Source organism: Peromyscus californicus, unplaced genomic scaffold, assembly GCF_007827085.1.
Source record: "Peromyscus californicus insignis strain IS unplaced genomic scaffold, ASM782708v3 Scaffold_4__1_contigs__length_199733344, whole genome shotgun sequence".
NCBI lineage: Eukaryota > Metazoa > Chordata > Mammalia > Rodentia > Cricetidae > Peromyscus > Peromyscus californicus.
Genome location: NW_026294562.1, coordinates 6,482,092 through 6,502,532, shown reverse-complemented (window position 1 = coordinate 6,502,532; position 20,441 = coordinate 6,482,092). Strand labels below are relative to the sequence as shown.

At 45.2% G+C, this 20,441-nt stretch overlaps 1 protein-coding gene across 1 annotated transcript; it reads left to right on the top strand.

The window, feature by feature from the left end:
* The first annotated feature begins 2,124 nt into the window (after positions 1-2,124).
* Positions 2,125-16,882, top strand: Tectb (tectorin beta). Its single transcript, XM_052713290.1, has 10 exons — positions 2,125-2,200; positions 2,981-3,171; positions 4,974-5,116; positions 5,220-5,292; positions 11,039-11,142; positions 11,271-11,354; positions 12,572-12,734; positions 13,825-13,897; positions 15,728-15,760; positions 16,774-16,882. The coding sequence occupies exons 1-10, from the start codon at positions 2,125-2,127 to the stop codon at positions 16,821-16,823; spliced, it is 990 nt and encodes a 329-aa protein (XP_052569250.1). The 3' UTR covers positions 16,824-16,882.
* Positions 16,883-20,441: the final 3,559 nt, after the last annotated feature.

Here is a 20,441-nt window from a genome sequence, read left to right as displayed (position 1 = left end):
CCATCCCAGTATGAAAACAGTCTAACTCACCCCTTCCCCCCACCCGCTTCAGTCCATTTGGCTCATGTCTGTAAACTACATTGCTTGTGTGTTATCAATACAGACACGCCTTCTGTTGCATGAACCTGAAGTCAGGTTCAACGTTCAGCTGTTTTAAGAGAAAGCAGCACGACTCACAGGACACGTGCACGTGATCAGAAACTGGGGTTTTCCTTTTCACATAAACTTGTGTGTCTGCCGTCTTACCATTTGGCAAGGGCCTTCATCTCGTCGCTCTGCTCTGCCCTGGGGTATGACCAGGGTGATGGCCTCCGTTTTGCAGAGAAGGAAGCTGAGTCCCAGGAATTTTTAATGGCTTCCCATGGAGCTCTTTCCTTAATCCTTGACGCTATTGTAAGAGAACTCTATTATAGTACTTCTGTCCACAGTTAGGGACACCCGGATGTCACTGAGTACATGAAATTACACGTACACCCACGGATATGTCTGGAACACCCACCAGAGTAGCATCCCCAGCATTGACTAGAGCAAGGTCTGGTTGGGTGATTAAAGACTGATTCATAGGGGAGTCTTTCAAAATTCTTTTTTTTTTTTTTTAATTTATTTTAATTTATTTTGCAATACAATTCAGTTCTACATATCGGTCACGGATTCCCTTGTTCTCCCCCCTCCCGTCCCCCTCACCTTCCCCCCAACGCCCCCCCCCCATTCCCATCTCCTCCAGGGCAAAGCCTTCCCCACAGACTGAGGTCAACCTGGTAGACTCAGTCCAGGTAGGTCTAGTCCCCTCCTCCCAGGCCAAGCCAAACAATCCTGCATAGGCCCCAGGTTTCAAACAGCCAACTCATGCAATGAGCACAAGATCTGGGTTTATATGAGCGAGAATTGTTGAGACCAAGGTTGGATAAAGCACAGGGACAAATAGCCAAATGAATGGAAACACATGAACTATGAACCAATGGCTGAGGGGTCCACACTGGATCAGGCCCTCCGAATGGGTGAGACAGTTGATTGGCTTGATCTGTTTGGGAGGCATCCAGGCAGTGGGACCAGATCTTGTGCTCAAAATTCTTTTTTCCAAGGAGACTAGTAAAGCTTGAAAGCCTAAAGGCTTTGCCATTTAAAGTTATATTTCAGGATGAAGTTATAGACATCAAGAAACACTGGAGGGAAAAAAATTTTTTTTGAGGTTGAAGAAGTAAAAAGTTTTAATGAAAAATTTCCTATATTGCCACATTTTCAGAATTTCCCTCAACATAAACTTGATTTTTTTTCTAAGCTTTGAACATTACTTAAAGGCTTTCACAAGTTTCTCACGTTCATAACGATTCTTTAGTGTGGAAAATTTTTTTAAGATCTTTTTTAACATTAACATGACCTATGTTTTTGTTTGGCTTCCAGATGTAATTATGACGAACTGGAATCCTTTTAGATTCAAAATTTCATTCTCCTATATAAAAATAAGACAGCAAGAAATAGAATGAGAAAAAATACAGAACAGAATTACTACCTGGAACAGTACAGAAAATGTTTGTCTCCGTCAGAGAGTTGTTTGTTTGTTTGTTTGTTATTTTGATGTTTTGCACAAGAAAGAAAACTCCAGCTTCCCTCTCCAATCCTGATTGTAGCAGTAACAGGGGTGAGGTGGGATTTCCAACTCTCCAAAGGAGAAATTAGATTCAGGTGGTAACTGAGCTGCCATCGGATCATTGTACCGAGTTCCCTTTTATTCGCCCTGCAGTGGATAATGTGCGCTCATTGTGACTTATCTCTAGTTGGTTTCTTTTACAGCTTCTGGATATATAAGGGGGAAGTAGGACAGGGGCTGGAGGTCTGGGGAGCATCCGGGAGGCAGCATCCACGCTCCAGAGGGAATGAAAAAGGCAGGAACATGAGCAAGTGCCTGTGGCATTAACCTCTCCAGCGGTACGAGCCAGGGACAGCACCACCCATCGCCCTGGGAAACTCCCCCACAAGACTGGATGATAACGCACTCTTACCCTTGACTTTAACTTTCTGTTCATATTTCCGATACAGAACAATCGAGACCCGGGGCCTGGAGGGAAGGTGAGCATTCGGCCAGTTCGGTTTGGTCACCTGGTAGAGACCGGCTTTTGAGAAGCAATGCTGGCGAGGACCTTCCTCCTGTTGGCGCTCTTTGCAGAAGCCTCGGCAAAATCATGCATTCCAAATAAAGCAGGTACCCCAGGGCCACACTGCTTTCCCAGAAGGCACCCCTAGTCTCCACCTTGCTGTGATCCGAGCTCCAGGCAGCTTGGTTGGGAAGGAGTAAACCGTCACCAGGTGGAGGCACAGAAGCCCCCAGTGCCAATCAGACATTCCCCCACAGGGGCAAAAAGTGTCCTGAATGAACCTTTTTTTTTTTTTTTTTTTTTTTTTTTTTTACAAATTAGAAGATATTTCCTTCCTCTTTGGACTTGACTTTCATTTTCCTAATTTGTTGGGGCATGGGGATAGCAGAAATGGGTCCCCTTTTTTATGTGTTTGACTATGCAATGCATGCTGTGAGTCTCTAAACAATATTTTGCAACACTGAGCATAAAATGATGCAGTGGACATTTTAAATTATAAGAAATCTAATTTTCATGGGAAGACAGATATCAGTCTGTGATTTCCCAGGTATATTCTTTCAGATCAAGCAAAAGTTTTAGGGCTGGGGCTATAGCTGGTGGTAGAGCTCTTGCCTGGTAAGCCTGAGGCTCTGGGTTTAGTAACCAGTATTGCTGAACAACAACAACAAAACATTGGCTCTAAAATAAAGTGACAGTTTTTTTAAAAGTGGATCCAATTAAATAAATACTAAATAGTGATGCTATTACATGTGACATAAGTTGTAGAAGAATTGCAATGGCTGAAGTTTGGGACAGCTCACCACAACTTAGCAAAAACATGATTTTAATTGCCTCTGCGTGACATTTGATGACCATGACTGACTCAGACCGTGTGTGTACTCTTCCAGATGTCATCCTTGTGTTTTGCTACCCCAAAACCATCATCACTAAAATCCCTGAGTGTCCCTATGGCTGGGAAGTCCATCAGCTGGCACTCGGGGGGATGTGTTACAATGGGGTCCATGAAGGTGGCTACTACCAGTTTGTCATCCCAGACCTATCACCTAAGAACAGGTCCTACTGCGGAACCCAGTCCGAGGTAAGGCCAGCCCACTTACGCAGGGATGCTGAAGCGGAAGTGATGAGACACAGAGGGATGTTTGCTGCCATCCTTAAGAGGATTCATAACACCCTAAATTCCTTTTTAAAGTCAGCCCTGTCGCTCAAATTCCCTAGGAGGCTGTAGTGACTAAAGTCTTCTCTTTCACCTAATTTGGATGACTCTTTGTGTGTGCCCACGTACAGATGTGCAGACACCGCTGATATTGCATTAACATTGTGTCCTCTTAAAGCTGGGCAGTGATGGTGCATGCCTTTAATTCCAGCCCTCGGGATGCAGAGGCAGGTGGATCTCTGTGAGTTCAAGGCCAGCCTGGGCTACAGAGGGCTACAGAGTGAGTTCCAGGAAAGGCTCCAAAGCTGCACAAAGAAACCCTGTCTCAAAAAAAAAATGTGTCCTCTTCTGTCACACTCCACTTTATCTCTTAAGATAGGTCTCTTACTGAACCCAGAACTTGCTGATTCAGTGAGACGGGCTGGCCAGCAAGCCCCTAAGATCTGCCTGCTCCAGCTCCCAGTGCTGGAATTGCAGGCATGTGCCCCCCCACCATGCCCAGCATTTTATAATTGTGTTAGAGATATAAACTCAGGTCCTTGTGTCTGTGCAGCAATCATTTACCCACCAAGCCACCTCCACAGCCCAGGTGACTCTTAGGACTTGACTTTCATTTTCCTAATTTGTTGGGGCATGGGGATAGCAGCAAAGCTTCCTTCTGTGAGTAGAACAAAGCACACTTCTCACTTTGGTACTTTCATCCCCACATTGGATACCCAAATCAATGGGCCATCCTTTCCCCAAGAATTGGAAGTGGCAGGTGCATTTGGGAAAGCGCTAACAGGATCTAAGCAGGGTCACGTGAAGCATTCACGGCAGGAGACCATGGAATCACTAGCCTCTTGACAGGTGTCCTTATTTGACAGAGGAGAAATCTGAGGCCTCCCCCAGACTCATCAGTTCTCAGTCACAGAAGTACTAGGAGCATGGTCCCTGCCACCACGGGTCAGAATTCCTACTGCCTTGACTACCAGAAGGGTATATGCTTGTATGCCTCAGAGAAAAAAAAGCCAACTCCTCTTCCTGGAGTGCCAGAAGGATTCAGGTTTGATGGGAAGAGCCATGAGCAAGGTGAACAGAGCATCATATCTGTGAGTGCATCCTAGTGAGCTGAAGTGGAAAACATCTCCATGCTTTCAGGCCATTTCCTTTAAAAAGGGTGTTCCCAGTTCTAATGCCGGGGAGTTTTGAGACCAACTTGCAGAATTTCATAATTGGTGCTTTATGGTTAAAAGATGTTTTAACTACAGACTTACGGTCTAGAGTGGAGGGTGGACAAAGACATTCATGGGACTTTGCACAAGGGGAGTGGAAGAAAAGTTGAGGCTAGGAATAGCCCTTGACCTAGTCCCTCAGTCAGAGTCCAGTAGGACTTTTCCTACACATATAATATCGACCTTGTTGGAGGGATTCCAGAATTCTGCTAATGTTTTCACCACAAAGAATGGGTTCTACTGTTCCTGATAAATATTTCTGTCTCCTCATTGGGTTTTTTGTTTTGTTTTATTTTTCGACAGGGTCTTGGCTTCAAACTCACTATGTAGCTGAAGTTTGCCTGGAACCCCTTAGCTTCACCTCCCAAGTGATGGGATGACAGGCATATGCCACCGTGCCCAGCTTTCTCCCAGGCTTTTTTTTAACGAAGTCATCACCAACCACTTTCCCCAGAATCCTCAGTCCCATCAGGGGGACAGCATACACCCTAACTGCCTTCTTCCTTCCTCCAGTACAAGCCCCCCATCTACCACTTCTACAGCCACATCGTGTCCAACGACAGCACGGTGATTGTGAAGAACCAGCCTGTCAACTACTCCTTCTCCTGCACCTACCACTCTACCTACCTGGTGAACCAGGCTGCTTTTGACCAGAGGTAAGCCGTTCTGGGGGTGGAGGGCTGGCCACCATGAGGATGCTACAGTCCCTGTCAATCAGGCATGTTTCAGTCCTTATGCAAAATTCTCTCCCCTTTTCAGAGTGGCCACTGTTCATGTCAAGAATGGGAGCATGGGCACATTTGAAAGCCAGTTGTCCCTCAACTTCTACACTGTAAGTCCAGGTTGCCTTTCCTCAGGGCACTTACGTCCACGGGAGTCACTCTCTCCCGGCCTCTGGGCAGAGCCCCACTCCAGAACTCCAACGGTGGCATACTGCCTTAAGTTGGCTTTAAAGATGCAGTGCAACAGGAGGTTGGTTCACTTCACAGGCCAATGGAAGAGCTAAATGGCACAGGCGTGGCTGACCTTCCCATTTCACCAATGCAAAAATTAAGGCACCCATGTCTGACTCCTAATCAAGATTAGTTTCTACTACATTACTCTCCAGAGATTTATTTGCCATTAGGATCTCAAAACCATTAGTCAAGAGCATTGCGCTCCCTGACTAGACCGGAGCTAAAGACAAGGCTTAGGGCTAGCCTCTACTTTTTAGTTCTTTCATACCGTAAGATTTCCCCACTGTTCTAATTGGATCTGCTGCCTGTGTTGACATGGAAAGTTAAAGGCACACTTTGGTCTCTCTCAAAATTAAGTGCTGCAGAGAAACCAAATACGCACTGGCCATGAGCCCAGCAGCTCTCCCGATAGAAAGGGCATTTTGTTTTTAAGCTGTAGCTTCCAGTAAGGACACAGGCACACAGGGGGCACACTGGCCCAGCTGGCTAGAGGAAGAGGCAGGCAGAAACACAAACCTTTGTGAGGAGCGTTGGAAGTGTCCTCAGAGGGCAGCACATCTGACCCATTTCATTTTGCAAGAGAAAACAGCATCTCATCTGAAACCTCACTAACACTGAATGCTTCACCTATTGCCTGGAAGCCATTATCCCCCGGAATTCATCAGTGAGTGCTGGAGAATCCTAAAACAACCTAGTCCATCTTGCAGATAAGGAAGCCCAAAAGAAGGAAGGCATTTGCCCAAGACCACACAGGGGCCTCGGAGAAGCCTCTGGTGAGAACAGAGATTCCCCAACTGAGGTACTGCCTGTAAAGGCACAAAGTACAGTGTCATAGCCCTTCATCCACAAAGCCCATGTCTAATGTGGGATTCAAATGTTTTACTCTTTTTAAAAATTATTGTTAAAGAAGGATCTCTAAGATGCATTTGCTTCAAGTTTCCTTAAAATCCAGACTAGCCCCGGCTTCATATCACTAGTGGCTGAACCAGAGATAAATGTCCACAGCCACTTGACCTGTGTCCAGAGCTCAATGCACCGTGGGTCACCAGGGGTGATCAAATGAGGCTGACAGAGCTTCCTGCAGAGGGACTACAGTCTTTCATAGGAAGGCCCCGTCTAGAAGCTAGCTATGAATGTTTGATCCTATGAATGTTTCCAATAGTTGGTGATAGAGACCAGGGTTTTTAAAACTCATCTCTCACCATCAACCACATAGGGTTGAGTTTCAGACGTAAACATAACCTCAGAAGTAGAAGGAACATATTCCTTCAGTCAATCAATCAGCCTTCACCAGCAGGCCATCTGCAGAAACAGAGGGACAAATTCCTTCCTGAATTGTCTAGAAATGAAGCCAAGGTGTCCCCAAACCCTGTCAAAGCTGCTCCGGGACAAACAAACTCCAGCACAGAGCAGTTTCCGCTGCCCAGATGCCTTTGTTTATATTCCTCATTGGGCTCAGTTTCCTACGCCTAGCCCATGGATTTTTTTTTTCCACTTTGAGGGCATTTTTGAGCATTTCTAAAGCAACAACTGCCCCCTTGCATATATTTCCATCAAATTACCAGAAACAGAACCATGCCCTACATAGCACAATAGAACCAACACACTGCTAATTGCTTAGGATTCTGGGAAGTTCAGAGCCGGGGCCCCCAAATACACTCCTCCTACTCTGCATGTGTCCTCTCTCCTTTCTCTCCAGCCCTTCCCACTCACTTTGGCCAAGAACCCATAGTTGATATTCCCAGGGGAAAGTTATGACTCCCATTTTGAAGACAAAGGAAGGTTGTGGATTTACAGATATAGCCTGGGACTATGGATTAAAAAAAATGGGCCGTGCCCCAAGGCCTGGTTTTACTATTTACTAGTTAAATGACTCTGGGAAAGTTAGGGAGCCTCCCTGCGGCTCTACAGCCATAAAACAAGAACTTAGTGACATGTATTTCTTAGATATTAGGAAACTGGGTCGTGACATCATCTTTAAGTACTCAGCATGGTGGGTGAACTTGGTAAGTACCCAAGAAGACAGCTGTTCTCCTTGAGTGTAGACTCAGGCCCCATTTAACATGGATGCTCTGAATGTTCTTAGAACTGTTGCGTTTATAAAGATCAATATCAATGTCAGTGTGAGACTAGGTTAACTTCTTAAAATCAAAACAGTACTGGCCTGCTTAGTGGTACTACAAAAAGAAAGATTAAAGATCCTTCCCGAATCAGAACAAACCGCAGAGACCACCCTGGACTTCCCACGTGAAGTCCGCAGAGCTTCCACTGCTGAAGGCGGGCCACTCCACCTCTTCCAGTGACACAGGTGAGCGGGGCCTCTTGTTTCAGGTTATCATGTGGAACCTGACCCCTGAACCCTTGTTTGTGTTGGTTCTGACTGCTAAAATGATTCTATGGGATTATGTTGGTCACAGCTCTCCACAAGAGCCCCCATCTTTTCTAAACTAAACATCTTCTCATTGGTTTCTCTGACATCCTAATGCTTTCCCCTGAGCACAAGCCAGCTGTCCAGTGCCTGTCACAAAATGGGACCCAGAATTGAAATGTTCTACTCTAGTCCTCTGTGGAGCCAATAAGAGGCCTAGGGGGCCACAGGTGACCATCTAAGTTCTGGAAAACTCTAGGAATATGCCCTGAAGTACTTGCTTCAGGTTAGTTTTCTTTATTAGGTTTTTTTTTTAAATTTTTGGTTTTTTCGAGACAGAGTTTCGCTGTGTAGCTTTGCACCTTTCCTGGAACTCACTCTGTAGCCCAGGCTGGCCTCGAACTCACAGAGATCCACCTGCCTCTGCCTCCCGAGTGCTGGGATTAAAGGCGTGCGCCACACCACCACCGCTCAGCTGGTCGGAAGTCTTAAATACAGGCTTACAGCACATTGGGAGAACCCCAGAGGGCAGAAGTTTGCTATCGATGTTTTACAATCTTGCATCTAAGCTGTTAATACCCATTATGCAGGATACACAGACAAGGAACTTCCCTTAAGCATTCAGGAGGTTGAAACATAAAACATAAAAAAGTTTTCTTTATTGTTATCTCACCTATGAACAAAAGCAACTACATTTCCCCATATGAACTGCTCATTGAGGCATGCCTATCCTTAGCTTGGGCAACTAGCTACTTGTGAGTCAACCTTCTGATCAAGAGAAGGAATGCTGGAACATGGTTTCTCAACAGACTCCTCTATCCTATAGGGTGGAGAAGGAGTCTTTGTGATCTTTCTGCTTTTAGGGGTGTCAAGATAAACTTCGCTGGCATAGAATAGCTTACCGAGGTAAAGCTGTCAGAGGCAGGCCTCTGATTTTCATGTTAAAAAGAAAGTAGGGGACACCAGGCATGGTGGCTCCTATTTGTCATGCAGCACAAGGAGCAGAAGCAGGATTTCTGGGAGTTTGAAGCCAGTCTGGTTTACATAGTGAGGTTCAGGCTAGTCAGAGCTGTATAGAAAGACCCAGAAAGGAAGGAGGGAAGAAGACGGGAGGGAAAATCATACTAAGTGTAGTTATCAGAAATGAAGAGTGCAGCTTCTGGTCTTCACTCTGATGGAGAACTGGACAATTGTTCCATCTGTAGAGACCCCACACTCTACCAGCTGATCTCCAGAAGAAAGGCTTCACAGAAGCATCTCTGGAGACTTGAGGACTAAATTGCCATCGTCAAATTAGTTTCCATGTTTGGAAATGTCCCCTGAAATCTCATACATTTTAGGCAATACCAAAAATACTTCAAAAACTACTGAACAGGTGTCACTTTAGCCGCATGCTACGCAAATAGATCACTTATGCCAGGGACTGTTATTGCTTAATTGTGGCAACCAATAACGTGGTGCAGAGGCCTAACATGGAAAGAAGGGAGCCAGCGTCTAGGTGACTTATCGTGGGAGCCTCGGCTGGACCTGCTTCAGCAGAATAATGGAAGTCATCCTAAGGTGCCTACCGAGTTGCAAGTCTCTAAGCTTATAAATTCAGGTTTTGAAATACCCTAATCTAAACTTTATGTTTCTATTCTCCAGTGTCCCAGAGGCCAGTGTCTCTGTCCCCCATGGCTAACACCAGAGAGTAGTTCCAGGTTCTTTCTTAAGTGAATTGAACAGGAGACTCACAGAATGGAGAGCCTCCTTTGAGGAAGTCAGTCACGGCTGTAATTCCTAATAGCTCACTGTGCGTTATCTGCAGATGATCGAGTTTTTAAAAAATATTTTTATTTTATAATTAATTTAATTTTACATATCAGCCACGGATAGAACAAAGCTGGACCAGGGACCAGACCCTGACACTCCTGAGCCTGTCATGGTAGTGACGCTTTGGCACACTCAGGTTTCAAGGCCTGCTGTCCTCGATCCACCTCTTAGCATCGTAATCCCATCCCCTGCTCCTTTCTCTGCTTTCTCACCCTCCTCCAGACCTGGCCTCCTTGCTGACCTGTCAGCCACACCATTACCCCCAGGCAGACATTCTTTCTGGTGTGGCTACACAGCCCCCTTCCTCACTTCACTCAAGCCTTGTTCAGACACTTCCTCCTCAAAGAGGTCTCCCTGACTGCCCCTCCTCAAAAATGTAGCCTAGGGCTCCTTTGCTGAAGGCCTTGCTGTGCCGGCGTGAGGACCCGAGGTCACTCTCCAGAGCCTGCGTTTAAAGAAACAAGCTGAGCATAAGGGCATTTGTAATCCCAGCCCTGGGGACAGGGACAGGTGATCCCTGTCACTTACTTGCTGGCCAGCCAAGCCGACTTGGTGAATTCTGGGCCAGGATGAGACCCTGCGTTAAACTCAAGGTAGACAGTTGCCTGAAGAATGAAACCAGAGGTTGACCTCTAACCTCCACATACATGTGCATACGCATACATGCATACCTTTATACACTCATGTACCCATGCCCACACAAACATGCATATAAATACATACACACACACACACACACACACACACACACACACACACACACACTAAATGCGGCTTACCCTTCCTCATGTTTCTAGTCCCTTTTGCTATTTTTATGGCTTCCAATATTACATACTATATGCTAGTCCAATGTACTATGTAATTTACTTTTCTATTGTCTTTCTCTCCTGCTAGAAAATTCAATCATTTAGAGACAGATCTTGCTTCATTCACAAATATTATATCTCAATACAGAGTATCTTGACATAGAAACTATCCAAACATGTAGAACAACACCTAAATACATTGCAGGCAATCAATAGTGTATGCCTGTTGATAATCACACTGGTAATCAAGTCACAAACTTTAGAACTTAGGCAAGCGTTTGCTCAGACAGAGTGCAGGGAATCAGGGATCATGAGGGGCTATGTATTTGGTTGCTCTTGGCCTTGAGTGATTTGTGAAACCATTGCTTGGTTATTTTTCTATCAGTCACTTTTATTGGCATCACTGAGACAATGTGTGTCAAACCATGACCAGCAATGTCCTTACCTCTTCTAAGATGACATCCGCATCCTCAGAGGTAGTTTCTCTGGCTCTGGTGTTTTCTCGATGGTCTCATGTGCTTGTTCCTTGATTGGTTAGTTCCATCTATATCCTATCCCCAAAGTTTCTGCTTCCGCCAGAACTGACTGTTCATTCTGAGAGGTCACAATGCCTAGTGTCCCCATTTTCTTCCTAAGAATGCCAAGTTTTCCACCAAGAAAGAAGCTCCTTTCATTCTGGAAACATCTGAAATTGGTTCAGACCTGTTCGCAGGAGTAGAAGCCAAAGGGCTAAGCACTCGGTAAGTTCCTTACCTCTGTGTGTCTTATTAAGTACAAAGGGGAAAAAGACCAGCCAACAGATTCCAGCCTTCAGATGTTTGCGTGCTTCAGACTGCTTCAGAGTGGCATCTCCTTGTTTTATTTCCAGGTTTAAAGTAGTCCTGAATAGCTGTTGGGCCACCCCCTCGGCGGACTTCATGTACCCCTTGCAGTGGCAGCTGATCAGTAAGGGGTAGGTGCTACTCTCTGGAGTCAGTGCAGAGCAGTGGTCCAGTGTACCATGGTCTCTTCCACTGTAGCTTAGAATAGCTTGGGAGGAAACCTTTTGTTCATACCAGATCCTTTGGGTGGAACTCCAGTTTTCAAGAGCCCTTAGTGGTATTATATATATAATCAGCTATTTTCCTGTACACATGAGCACAACTGCAACAGCACACCCCCCTCAAAGTGTGATTCCATGTGGGGCAAGGGACTTGTTCAGGGTAAGATGGAGAGCTCCCCACGGCTGCCACCATCCAACCAGAGTGAGCTGTCACTGAGAGGCAGGTGCCACAGCCTACGCCAAGAGATGTGGTGCCAAGACATCTAGGCTTGCCCATTATTTGCCTTCCTTCCCCCACCACAGAGCTCCCCTTACATTTCTTTCCACTGGCCGATATGGGGCCAGAGCACCCTGGCTACAGAGAGCTATTTTAAGGCTCTGTGTCTTGAGTTCAGGCAAGGATCTCAGGTTTATTGACCAAACAATCCTGTTAGAGCCTCATTTCATAAGTTGGAAAATTCTCACAGCCCATCACTGCCAAGGCCACAACAAACAGAAATAACTCTGACCCTTGGCCCAGATAGGAAGGCACAACCTTTGTTTCTCGCTCATGACTCCTGAGAGAGAATTCTGGGATAATATTTTTTAGTTCCTGCTTCTGTCTCAGCAAACATACATTTAGATATTTCTTTCCATCATCTAGATAATATATGGAAAATTACTATGTTTTCTACAAAGGTTACTATATATTATATGTATAATTGATTGAACATAAATTTCAGGCAAAACCTAACAATGCACATAGGGATAAGCAGTGGTGTGACTTGAATGTGGTGTCTACGGCAACATTGGAATACTCTACTCCCATCCATCATGTTGGTCCTTACCTTGTGTTACCCTGGGGTCTTCCAGAGGCTAGTCCTAAAGAGGGCTTGAGAGTTCACTTCTTTAGGACAGGGGTTCAACTTACCAGATGTGTGGGTTCTTCTCATAAGTCACCCTCTATTTTAGGATGGAGACAATCTCATCCACCCCTCTAGCCCTTCAATTATACCTCACACTCAGGAATCAGAGTTCTTTGAAAAGACAAATAGCTGTGCACAGAACACTGTGTGAAATTTTGCCTTAGAGCCTTTTTGGAGTCCTCTGGTGTGATATTTCGCTCTCCCTTCCCCCATGTATACCAGCTGCCCCACCGATGAAACAGTCCTCGTGCATGAGAACGGCAAGGACCACAGGGCAACTTTTCAATTCAATGCCTTCCGGTTCCAGAACATCCCCAAACTCTCCAAGGTTTGGTTACACTGTGAGACATTCATCTGTGACAGTGAGAAGCTTTCCTGCCCAGTGGTGAGGATCCTGGCTCTGGAAGGAAGATAGTACCCCAAAGGGCTGGTATTGGAGGAGCTGAATTTGATCTGGGAGATGTGGGCCCTGGGTGCAGAGGCAGAAGGTCTGGGCCTGTCTACCTTGCTACCAAAACTTACCAACTTGGTTTGTGTTGTTTGCCCACAGAGCCTGGTCTCATCATCTTTGAATAGAGGCCATCAATTCTGATGGCTGTTCCCTTTTCAGAGAACAATGTAAGATAAAAATGAACACAGTAACAGGCATGAAAATGCTTTGAAAAGGTTAAAAGTGTCAAAAGATCCAAGATCTAGACAGAACTCTAAAGGCAGGTGATTGTAATCTGGATTGGACCATCTTCAGAGAAACGCTGAAAGTCTAGGTCAGGATGGATTGCACAGTGAGGGAAAGGACCAACGCAGTTCTGGGCCGTGCAGAGCTGTAGAACACCTCCTTGGGAACCTAAAAGTACTGAGCTCCAAACTGTCCCCTGTCCTCCATAGACTGGAGGCCTCAGAGCTTCTGAAGAGGCTGCCAGCCCACAGGGCCTGGAGGAATCAGCAGAAAGGAGGTTGAATCTCTCCTTCCATCAAGTCACGTGGTTAGAAAGCATAGAGAAGAAAAGAAAAAAGAACCAGAGGGTGCAGGGCTGGGGTGGAGGAGAACCAGTTAGTACTTGATCATGGTACGCCCAAAGGATGGGCGTCGGAGTTGCAGTTTTTAAACAAAGAAAATAGAGCAGAACACATTTTGCAAGTGTCCTCTTCTCCTATCACTGAGTTAAGAGGAAAGTAAAAGCCTTCCTCCCTATGGAAAGGCACGGTGCCCATCCTCTGCTGGAACGGTAATCAACTACTACAGCAGGGTTTTCCCACCCTGAAGAGCCAGTGAACTCTAGGCGCACGTGTGCGTGTGTGTGCGTGTGCGTGTGCGTGCGTGTGCGTGCGTGTGCGTGTGCATGTGCGTGCGTGTGTGTGTATGTGTGTGCACACTTTATGTATGTAGTGACTGGGGACTTGGACTCCACGAAGTTTCATTTTGTTTTTTTGTTTGTTTCTTGTTTCCTTTGTTCATTTCTCCTCCCGGTCTTCAGAACTGTGACAAACGGAAGCGTATGCTACGTGACCAGACAGGGGGTGTCCTGGTTGTGGAGCTGTCCTTGCGGAGTAAGCTGATTGCCCGATAGTCATGTGCATTCTGGGCTGTGTCCACAGGCATGACAGGTTTGAGCGTTTTGATCGAATTGTCAAACCAGGCGTGCCTGTGGACACAGCACTCACCTGCTCCTCGAGTAGCGGGGGTCTGATCATGTGGGCCCAAGGAGGTGAGAGGTTTGTTGACTACCTTGAACGTCTTATTGGGGCCCAAATCCAAATGTCCCTAAGGAATTAAGAAGTGCAGAGCTGAGCTTCCAAACTGGTCATGCAGTGAGCAATAGTAACGGAAAGGAGCGTGTCCTGGGAATGTCAGCCAGCCTTCACTGCCCAAACCTGGCCTGGACACTAAATTCCAGAAATGAGCAAGACTCATAGAGACCCTGTCTCAGGAGTTTACCCTCTAGCCAGGAGACAGACAGTCCACACTGAGGGACAGGGAATGTTGAGGGGTAGGGGATGCATAGGGTGATGCGGGAGTGTGTGGCCACAGGAACTGACCCAGTACAGGCCTTATAGACTGTTGGAAAATGTCAGTGTGACCTGGAGAATGCTGTGAGCAGAGATTGAGCCAGACTTTGGTAGTGTTGTTTGTTTTTGCTCTTTTTTGGGGGCCCACCACCCAGCTTGCAAATAAATCACACACAGAGGCTTATTCTTACATATGAATGCCCGGCCTTAGCTTTGCTTCTTTCTCAACAGCTTTCTTTGTTTTTTTTGTTTTTTTTGTTTTTTTTCCGAGACAGGGTTTCTCTGTGTAGCTTTGCGCCTTTTCCTGGAACTCACTTGGTAGCCCAGGCTGGCCTCGAACTCACAGAGATCCACCTGGCTCTGCCTCCCGAGTGCTGGGATTAAAGGCGTGCGCCACCACCGCCCGGCTCAACAGCTTTCTTTAAATTATCCCACCTATCTTTTGCCTCTGGCTTTTCCCTCTGTAAATTTTACTCTTACTCCATGGCTTGCTGGTTGTGTAGCTGGGTGGCTGGTCCCTAGAGCCCTCCTCCTTCTCTAGCTGCTCAATCCCTCCTCCCAGATTTCTCCCTCTATTTATTCTCTCTGCCCGCCAGCCCCGCCTATCCTCTCTCCTGCCTTGCTATTGGCCAGTTCTTTATTAGACCATCAGGTGTTTTAGACAGGCACAGTAACACAGCTTCACAGAATTAAATGCAACATAAACAAAAGTAACACACCTTAAAATAATATTTTACTGCACTTTCGAGTTGTACCTCAAAGCATGATTGCCAAACCACAGACCAGGGCAAAGTCTCCATGCTTCCTCTTGGTTTTATGGGGTCTACAAACTAAAACAGGTTTTCTACACTTTCACGTGGTTCCAAATATTAAAAAGGAAAACACGGTGCATAAAAATTCAATGAAATTAAATCTCAGTGTCTACAAAGCTTTATTAGAACACGGATGGCATTATCTACAGGAATATTCACACTACAAGGACAATGCAATAAGGCCATGCTTGGTGTGGTTGTACACACCTGTAACCTCAGTACTCAAGAGGCTGAGGCAGGAGGATAGTGAATCTGTGGGCCATCTAGGATATATAGTAAGTCTCTGCCCAAAAGTGTAAAGAAAAAAAAAATACTTCATGGCCCCTGCAAAGCTAAAAGTAGTATCTTGTGTTTTCCAAAATATTTAGCAGCCCCTGCTTTAGATAGCCAAGGAGATGATGCTGTAAGACAAGTCTTTGTAAACCTCAGTATATGCTTCCTCTCAAAGGCTCATGATTTAGTGGAGGTCAGACATGGTCAGCTCTGGGGCTCAGAAGCAGTCCTGGTACTTCATTCATGGCCTTCTTCAACCCGCATTCTCTCTCTTTGCTCACTCCAGGCAGGGGACTCTCCAGTCTCTGTGACTTCTCAGGTAAGAATAAGAGGCACCTACATGTCTTGGGGCAATGCTTTTGTGAAGTGGATGTTCTGTTAGAGGTGTTTACTTTACCCCAGCAAAATCTGTCGTTGAAAATATACATCTTGAAGTACACCTGAGCAGGGCAGAGGGGCACAGAGGCAAAGAGTCTCACTCCAACCAGCCTGTGACCCGAGAGAGGGCCTGTTTCAAATGGACGAAGAGCCATCAGATCCCACAGCACCCTCTGAACAAAGCCATCACTCGGTGGCTTTCCTAAGGTTCCTGCGTTTGCAGAACATAGTTTTTGATCAGATCATCTGCTCATTAGCAAATATTTGAGGCCCTGCTATGACTCAGCTGTTCATTAATGGAGTGACTTGGCTAAGAGAGAGCCTCAGCCCTCCCCTATCAGCTTTGCTGTGTGAACCGGGCTTTGATTGTCCCTAACATACACGGTGTGCTATGAATTATAGGTCAGCACTAAACAATACAGTGGACAAGGCAAGGTCATGGGGTGAGGGCCGGGGGAACTGACGTAGCAACAGCCAGAGCCACTTAGAGGAACTTCCTCTTAGAGGAAGAGCCATTCCAGCTGCAACCAGGGTCTGGCTGGAAAGATGACAGGGACATAAGAATGAGGGAGACGGGCTGGGGCTCTGGCAGTGGTTTGCAGACTCACAGACGGAAACCACTGCGTCATTAGAAGAAAATCATGTAAATCGATTTCAATGCCCACTTCTCATTTTCAAGGGAAATGCTCCAGAGAGCATCCTACAGTGAAAGGTGTATGCCGTCACTGTGCCGTCCAAGTTCAAATGTCTCTTTGCCAAAGGTCCACAATCTAGGCTTATGTATCAGGACCTCAGTATTGATAGAAGTGGACAGTGCGAGCCCCAGGGAATGAACAGAAATGACTGTAAAGAGTTTGGAAGCTTTCAGCAGCCTTATTGCATTAACTCTGGTTGATCAAGCAGTTGACCTTATGCAGCTGTTTCTCAGTGTGTCTCTGCCCCTCCGCTCCACAGATGTTCTTTATCACCTCATCCTGATGTTGGGGATCTGCGCTGTGTTATAAGAGAGAGCTGGGCAGCTACAGCAACTCTCTTCAAGGCCACCCTGAACTATGACACACTGCCAAAAAGAACAAATAGAAGACTTCGCTGCTGGGGAGCAGAGAATAGCGCTTTGCCAAATATGTGTTCCCCATGATTATTTTGTGTGTGAATTTGGTGATCCACTGCCGTTGGAGCCACACTTCCCCTTATTCCTTCCTCTGGTCATAAGGTCCTGCCAATGCCCCTCCATGAAGGTGGGGAGGAGTCTTTTCTCCTCTACTCAAATTAGGGTAGCATTTAAAAGTTACTTTCATCATAAAAGATTCACACATACATCATATACAGCTTGGCATTTGGAGGCAAAGACAGATCATAACCACAAAAAAATCAATGCCAAATACAGAATCCACAGGGATAGCCAACTTTACCCAGCAGGCACTATCATTGAGACAGTATGATTCTAAGGACCAGAATTGAGCTCCTAGGCAGGAGATTCCAATCTTCAAGTGACAATAAAGTTAAATAAAACATATTTGTTCAACCTTTTGTAATAGACAAGAAGTGGGTTCCTAAGAGCCCCTAGCACTAATTTTTTTTATTATAGGGTTTCTTAACTAGATTTAAACATTAGGTAGGTATTATGATGCCTTATCCTTATAACTGATTATATTTCTCTGTAATCAAAAGTAAATAGGAAATAGACTATGAAAGGAGTAAAAATTCATCCTCATTTCACATAATAATGTGGCATTGCCTACATGAAATGCATTTGCACGACAATGGAAAGACGGTACCTGGGTCCAGGTTCTCTGAGATTCGAGAGCCAATCCTCCCGCGGAGCTCGTGATGCTCCGTGGACTCATGAGCCTCACTTGCTTCCCGTCTGGGATGGCCTAATGCATCCCACCTTCCCTGAAAACACTCAAACCTGTGTCTGCTTCCAGCTTGTTCACTTAGGATTGTGAGAACTGAACCAATAGAACGTCAGAAACACAATGCAAATATAGCCAATGACATCACATGAGAGCACACTCTCAAAACTGGACACCCCTGTGGTCTAGAGCAAGACAAGGTCAGTGATTCACACTTGTCAACAAGGAACAAACTGAGCAAACCAAGCCTGCCGGAGCCTTAGCTGTGGGGTGACACGATAGGCCAAGTTCTACATTTTTTTCTTTGTCAAGTACAAACATTTGAGTTCATGTGCCAGTTTGTCCTCTGTATTTAATGCCCTTGAGAGGTTTTGGGGTCTGTAGTTTGCTGATCTTTTTACAACCTGCATAAATGAACTTAGAAATTAAACCAGTTACCAAGTCTTGTTTGTTTAGCCATAGGCTGGGGTAAAATGGTTCCACGCAGTCTAAACCTAGTATCTAGCTGGTGCTCCAATCAGTTTAGATTCTCTTCCTAAAGTCAGAGTTAATTGTAATCCAGAAATATAAAAAACATACTTCATTGGTTCTAGTCAGAAACTGTTATATAGCACATATATAGCCAAGTTTATGTCATTGGCTGCCAAGATAAAACAATGTTTAGTTTTCTCACCATGATTTATGATCTTGTATCTCTACCTGGTGCTATGGACTAAATAAAATGCCTGGAATAGATAACCTATGACTGCAGTTTACATGTTCATGTATTATGATAGAAGCCAATCCCACAACCTTTCCAAGGACTTCTAGACTTCATAGAATCCAAATATTCCACAAACTTTTGATCTTTTGTACTTCAAACATTCCTGGAGTTTACAGACCAAGAGGCGAGGGGGTAAAGCCATCTTCATGACTAACATTAGAGAGTGGGAGGATCCCGTGGGCCATCCCTGCCTGTGAAACTCTAGTGTCTCTTAAATTGTTTGGCTTAGGGTTAACTGGTAACCCCTACACAGTGTTTGGTTACCCTTTCTGCCTTAGGACTTCTCTATGAGGGATTAAGAGAAAGGGCCTTCATTGTAATGTCTGCTGTAAATTCCAACTCATACTAAACACAAAACAAACATCCAGAGGGGAAAAATACACATTCCCTTAGGTATCATTAGTACACAACACACACACACACACACACACACACACACACACACACACACACACACATCACTAGATACAGAGTTGTGAAAATTGCTCTTATAAAAATTCCTAACTATGATATCTATATTCATTCCCTTTCTGTCTCCCTCCCTCCCTCTCTTCTCTCCCCATGTGTATACATACACACATATACCTAGTATATGCATGTATATGGGTGTGTGTATATGAATATAGGTATGCATGTGGGTGTCTGTGTTTGTATATGTATGTGTGTTTTGTGTGCATGTACAGGTCTGGATATCAAATGTTTATGTTATAATATTAAATGAAGACAGATTTAACAAAGTCTTTATTATCTGAATGTAATTAGGTAAGTAGATGGACTAGAAGCAAATGTACATCATTGATACAAAAACAAAGATGGAACAATAGACAATTACCTTATTCAACCCCATCTCTAGAACTGAATAGCATTTTCTAATGCCCTTTTACTATAACAATATTAGATTATTTGGTTACTTCATTTTTTTGTTTATAGCTCTGCTAGTCCCTAATGTTGCATTGTTGTGTGTTAAAATTGTCTCCTTCCAACTAAACTGTAAGATAAAGATGAAAGTTTCATATTCTCTTATACTCCCAGCATGGCAGCTAGCAGAGTGAAAACTTAACACATGGTCCTTGAGTTCATGAAATTCTCAGATGGATGGATGGATGAGTTGGGGAATGGGCAGGTGGATAGATATCAGATGGGTAGACAGATAGATAGTTTAGTAGGTGGATGGATGGATGGATGGATGGATGGATGGATGGATGGATGGATATATGGAAAGATGCATGGATGGATGAATGGATGGATGGACGGATGGACAGACAGATGGATGGACTGATGGATGTGTGGAAAGATGCGTGGATAGAAGGATGGATGGATGGATGGATGGATGGATGGATGGATGGATGGATGGATGGATGGTTGAACAGATGGGTGGGTGAATAGATGGATGGATGGCTGTAAAGGGCCTGGCCTATCAATCTAAGAACTACACAAGAGATTATGGTTTGTTTTCTTTCATGATGGAGCAAAGTGTTTAGGAACCCATGCTGCTCAACCAGGGAAGAAGGTAGGAAGCCTGAGAAGATGCACTCTGGTCCATTGTCTCCATTCTGGAGGAGAAGGGAGAAACTCCCTAGCGTAAATGCCTTCTGCCTCACCTCCTCCTAAGTAGCAGTCTAAAACATCAGCCCTTGATGCAGAGTGCTTTGGGGGGAGCAGAGCCTCTCGTCAGAACTCTACCCAGGAGAGGACGTCTCTGAAGGTCAGAGAAGTCAGCCATGCACCTCCAAAAAGAAACCAAGTTCAGCAGATGGGAACGCTGGAGAGGAGTAGGGAGGTGGGGGGGAGTGAAATGGGCGAAAACCAGGAAGGCTTTTCTTGGTTATGAAGAAAGGCAAGCATTTTTATAAATATGGGCATGGAAGCACCCCAATAAATTAAAAGGTAGTTTGCTTCCTAATACAGTACTCAAAAATATGGCCACAGAACACACCAGCAACAGAGAAAATCTAACTGCCCTCACTTCTTTATTCTTGGGAACTTTAACAGGAAAAGGGTCT

Excerpts from the sequence above, each read along its gene's own strand:
- Tectb (XM_052713290.1), top strand. The coding sequence starts at position 2,125 with ATGCTGGCGAGGACCTTCCTCCTGTTGGCGCTCTTTGCAGAAGCCTCG. Across the intron at positions 3,172-4,973 it reads ACTGCGGAACCCAGTCCGAG|TACAAGCCCCCCATCTACCA; the intron begins GTAAGGCCAGCC and ends TCCTTCCTCCAG. Across the intron at positions 12,735-13,824 it reads AGAAGCTTTCCTGCCCAGTG|AACTGTGACAAACGGAAGCG; the intron begins GTGAGGATCCTG and ends CCCGGTCTTCAG.